The sequence below is a fragment of the Echinops telfairi genome, unplaced genomic scaffold (assembly GCF_000313985.2).
Source record: "Echinops telfairi isolate 266 unplaced genomic scaffold, ASM31398v2 ScPeMD7_7424;HRSCAF=8462, whole genome shotgun sequence".
NCBI lineage: Eukaryota > Metazoa > Chordata > Mammalia > Afrosoricida > Tenrecidae > Echinops > Echinops telfairi.
In genome coordinates, this window is record NW_022111324.1 from 49,244,674 (window position 1) to 49,249,119 (window position 4,446).

At 60.9% G+C, this 4,446-nt stretch overlaps 1 protein-coding gene across 1 annotated transcript in view; it reads right to left on the reverse strand.

Annotated features, from left to right (window-relative positions):
* The window catches only part of ETNK2 (ethanolamine kinase 2), a 20,077-nt gene extending 15,790 nt beyond the window's left edge, over positions 1-4,287 (reverse strand). Inside the window, exons 1-2 of the mRNA XM_004699826.4 lie at positions 4,016-4,287; positions 1,954-2,213 (exon numbers count right to left, since the gene is read on the reverse strand). Of these exons, the coding sequence (XP_004699883.1) occupies positions 1,954-2,213; positions 4,016-4,273 (518 nt within the window). The 5' untranslated portion in view covers positions 4,274-4,287. The remainder of the gene's footprint in view (positions 1-1,953; positions 2,214-4,015) is intronic.
* Positions 4,288-4,446: the final 159 nt, after the last annotated feature.

Below are 4,446 nucleotides of genomic sequence, written 5' to 3' on the forward strand. Positions count from 1 at the left end.
GAGCGAAAAGCAGGTTCCCAAACTGCAGCCACCCTGTTGCTGGAATAATCATCACAGGGAGAGGCAACAAAGGCCTGGTGGAAATCTTGTTCCCAAGTGGTTCCGCTGACATGCCCACCCTGGCCAGGTCCTGGGAAGGGACAGGCACACCATGTGGGGGGAATGCCGCCAGAAGTCCCCAAGGCCCTCGCCCCCTGAAGGGGGCATGTCAGCTAGGAAGTGGGGAAGAGAAGAAAGCTGTGTTTTCAGAGGTCAGGAGGGCACAGCCATGGCCGAGGCAGCAGAAGAGACCTGCCACCCCGGCCTTCCCTTCGCAGAGGAAGAATCTGAACAGACTAGGAGCAGAGCGTCTGCCTGAGTATCAGTAGGGCTGGGTGTGTGGACCCTGGGCACTCTGCATTTCTGCTGCCGAGCCTCGGCCCTCGGAGTGGCGGGGCGAGCGGGGGTGTCCAGGAGGACACCTGGCCTTCTCCTCCTGCCTTCACCTCAGAGGGCCACCCTCATCCCAAGGCTTCGCTGTCCAGCCTGAGACAATCCTCCAGGAAGGACCCGCTGCCCACACAAGCCCCAGGTTCTGGCCTGCCCCCACATGCGCAGTCCTTGTGATCGACCCCCTGTGCATCCTCAGTGGCCATCATTTCCAGGAGTGGGATGGAGCGCCAGCGCTAGACTCACAGCGCTGCACGGAGCCTGGGAGTGGTGGGGCTCTGCCAATATTTGCACTCGGCAGAGGAGATCCGGGAGGCGTATAGTATATGGGTCCCCCGTCCTGCTCTGACCCCCCTCCCCCATCTCCAGGCTGAGTGCCTTGGAGCCTAGACAACCCTTGCTCAGGCTCATGTCTGCTCCCCGCAGACACAGCCAGGCCAGCAGGAGCATGGGGGACAGGATGGGGGCTTCTTTTGCTCCACCAAGGACATGGAAGATGGGGGTGGGGGAGGAGAGATGGAGAGGGGTGGGAATTGCAAGCTTTGGGTTGACCCCTTAAAACCAAAAGCCAGGGCTGCTTCATGGATTCTGGCCCAGGAGGCCCCATGTGTGACAGTGTAAAATGGTTTGATAGTACACTTTTCTGGCTGTCATCTGTGCTCAGATCGACAGGTTTTTCTTTCGCAGTGCCACTGGGAAGGGCCAAACTGCTGGATTTTAGGTTAGCAGGTGAACACAATCCCAGGGACTTGGTTTCCCCACCTAGGTGGGCTGGATTTCTCTCCCCTGCTCTGTAGATATCTCCTTCTGATAGGTCAGGCAAGGCAGACCCCCCAGGGTCCCAGACAGACTCCAGTGTTGCTATATGGGTGGGAGCTAGTAGTTAGCTCAGTCAGCCCGGGCCTCGTCATAGCCTGAGAGGCTTGGCATTGGAGGGAGAAAGGAGGATTCTGCCCAGCACCGCTGCCCCAGCACCACCAGAGGCCAGTGTAGTAGAGGCTCCCCCTTCCTGCCACTGGGCGGCACCCACCTGCAGGGTTCCTTCAGTTCCTGGGCCCTCACCCCCAGGTATTTAGAAGGAGCAGGCTTCAGAGGCTCCCACCTTAGGGAGCTCCAACATGGAGGGGGCACAGGCGAGCCAACCGTGCCACCAGGGGCACGACCCACACTCCTTGAATTTCTGAGCTCCTGGCCAGAGGAGGGGAGGGTCAGGGAATCTGGAGAGCCCTGGGAATTCAGCTCAGATTTCATTTCCAAGGTCTGAGATGTTTCCTGCTCAGACCTGGAGGGGGCGGAGGGCTAAGGCTCGGGGACAGGAAGTAGATGCAAATCCCTCTGGCCTGATGTTCACCCAAATTCAGACCACTGTGCAGAAACAAGTGCAGTTTTCATGAGATTTCAGGGAGTTCACAGATCTGAGAGCGCTCACCTGTGGATCCACGCCACACCAAGGAAGCAGGCCACACAGATGGATGTCAAAGCCCCAGGCCTGAGGGATTGTGGGGGGCAGGGGGGAACTCTCACCTGAAGAGCTGGGGCTCCCCGATATGCTCTGGTCCCAAGGCCATGCCTGGCATGTACTCATAACACAGCCCATTCCAGAAGGTGCAGTACAGTTTGGGGGCACAGCCGTGTTCTTGCAGCAGCTGGAAGCTTCTGACCTCATTCTCGCGGTCGATCAGCAGCTCGGTGCGCTCCCCGTACACCCTGACCAGCACACAGTCCTGCATGTCCTCCTCCACGTAGCAGGCCACCAGCTTGTTGGTCATGCCATCAGTGAAGCGCTAGCATGGGGACAGGGCAGCGCATGGGTGGGGGCAGGGCTTTTCGGATCTCTCCCCACTGCCCCCCGTCTCAGCAGACCATACAGAACCCCCAACAACACGGTACCCTCAGGCCATTAGTCTTTTCACTTCAGTAAGCGCTCCATCCCCAACTCTTGGGGTAGGGCGACCGGTGTTCAAGGAGAAAACGACAACTTGCCACCAGCCCAGGCACATCCACACCTCCTGGGTCTATCCACGAACCAATCAAAGCATCCCCTCTGCAGCAGAGTCAGCGTCAACTCACTCACGACAGAGGACAACTGCCCTGCATGGTTTCCAAAGAGGTAAATTTGCACAGAAGCAGGCTGCATAGCTTTCTCCCACAGGAGGCTCGAACCACCGACCTGTTGGTTAGCAGTCAAGCACTTCACCATGGGCTTCAGCAGGGGAGGCATTGCCACACAACTTGATGGGTAGATGTGTCCCCGCCCCTCCTACCCCCAACCCTCCGGGTCCTGCAAGAAACCCCCATGGTCCAGCATTGGGTAATGACACACGCAAGGTGAGAACATCCCCACCCCATAGCTGGTTACTGCCAGCCAGGCAGAGGGCACCTAGCTGTACCCTCTGCCCCATCCAGTGGCAGAGCGAAAAGCAGGTTCCCAAACTGCAGCCACCCCAGGACTTTGAGGATGGGATGAGAAGCCCTTAGGGCCTCTCAGAGCGTGAACCAGAAGAGACAGGTGATACCGGGCTTGGAGAGCAGGCTCTTAGTAGTAGGGTGACAAGGGAGGAACAACTTAAATTATAAGGCTACTGTGAAATGCTGGGAGGGACCTCACAGGACGCTAGCTGATTCTAGATGGGGAAACTGAGGCCTGGCGGGGTTCATGGTGGGAGAGAACAGTGCTGGAATTAACCCCAGGTCTGGTGGGCTTGGCAGTCTGAATATGAAAGGGTGGCTTTCTCTTTGCATTCACTCCCCCTCCTCCACCCCCTCTTCTCAGAGGTCTGTCATCCTCCACACCAGGTTTGCTACCTCCCCAAACCTTGACTTTCTCCACTTAGCATGCTGGTCAGCCTCGAGGCCCCTACCCCATTCTCCAGCACACGCTGCACGGCCTGGCATGAGTTACCACCCCCGCCTGGGCACCTTCCTCCACAGGCAGCCCGAAGAGGAGGTGGGAGTGGGTGGGCAGATGAAAGTTTCTTTTCAGAGAATTCGGGGCAGGCTGGCACTCCCCAGGGAGGGGCTCTGCCCACATGTGTGTCCCCGAGGATTGCCATGACTGGGGTGGGGAAGGAGCCCTGCGTGGGGGATGTGCCCGCAGGAATTATGCAGGGTGGCCCCTGGCCCTGAGACTTTGCCCCCTCCATGCAGATGGGGCAGCAGGCGAGGGCGGGGGTGGTGTGTGTGTGTGTTGGGGGGCACCTCGAAAGTTACTGGCTTCCTCGGGTTCCAGAGCTCGCTGGATAAGCGCTTCTGGGCACGGAGAGCACGGGTGCTGGCGACCGGGGGGTGGGGCCCGCACGCGCACCACGCTACCACTGGGCAGGTGGCTCTGGGGTTGCCTCAGAGGCCCCAGCGAAGGGGCTGCGTGTGGAGGGGCCAGGGGGTGTCAGCCTAGCTTGGTTTACGGAGCGAAATAGATGGAGGGCCCAATCTACACAGCACCCACCGTTCCAAACCTCTCCTGCGCGGCAGCTCTGCGCCCCCCGGGGCCCGATACTCTGCCACCCAGCCAGCGCATCAGCGCTCTGGCTCCGGCCCGGGCAGGGCCCCAGCCTCAGCCCCCGGCCACGCGCCCGCTCTCGGTTACCTTGGTCCGAACTTGCTCGGGCTTCCAGTGCGGCCGCAGCTCCTGGATGAGGCGCAGGGCGCCCGGGAGGATGTCCTCCTGGTCCACCGATATGTTGAAGCACGGGACGGAGCCGGCCTTCGGGGGGGCCGGGGACTCCCGGCAGCCCGCGCTGGCCACCGCCTTCTCCTCCATGCCCCATGAGCACTGCAGGCAAGACGTCTGCCTCCCCAGGTAAAAGGGCGAGCACGGCAGAGGAGCCGAAGGGGGCACAGCCATTCCCAGAGCCCCGCCCCCTCGGAGCCGCCGTCGAGCGCTAGCCCCGGAGGGGGGGGCCGGCAGCCAGGGGGTGGGAGGGGCCGAGGAGGGTCCAGGGGAAGTCCATGGCTCAGGCGCGAGCTGCCCGCTTCAATCGCCGGCCTGGGAACGCCGAGGCCGCCCGGATTGTGACG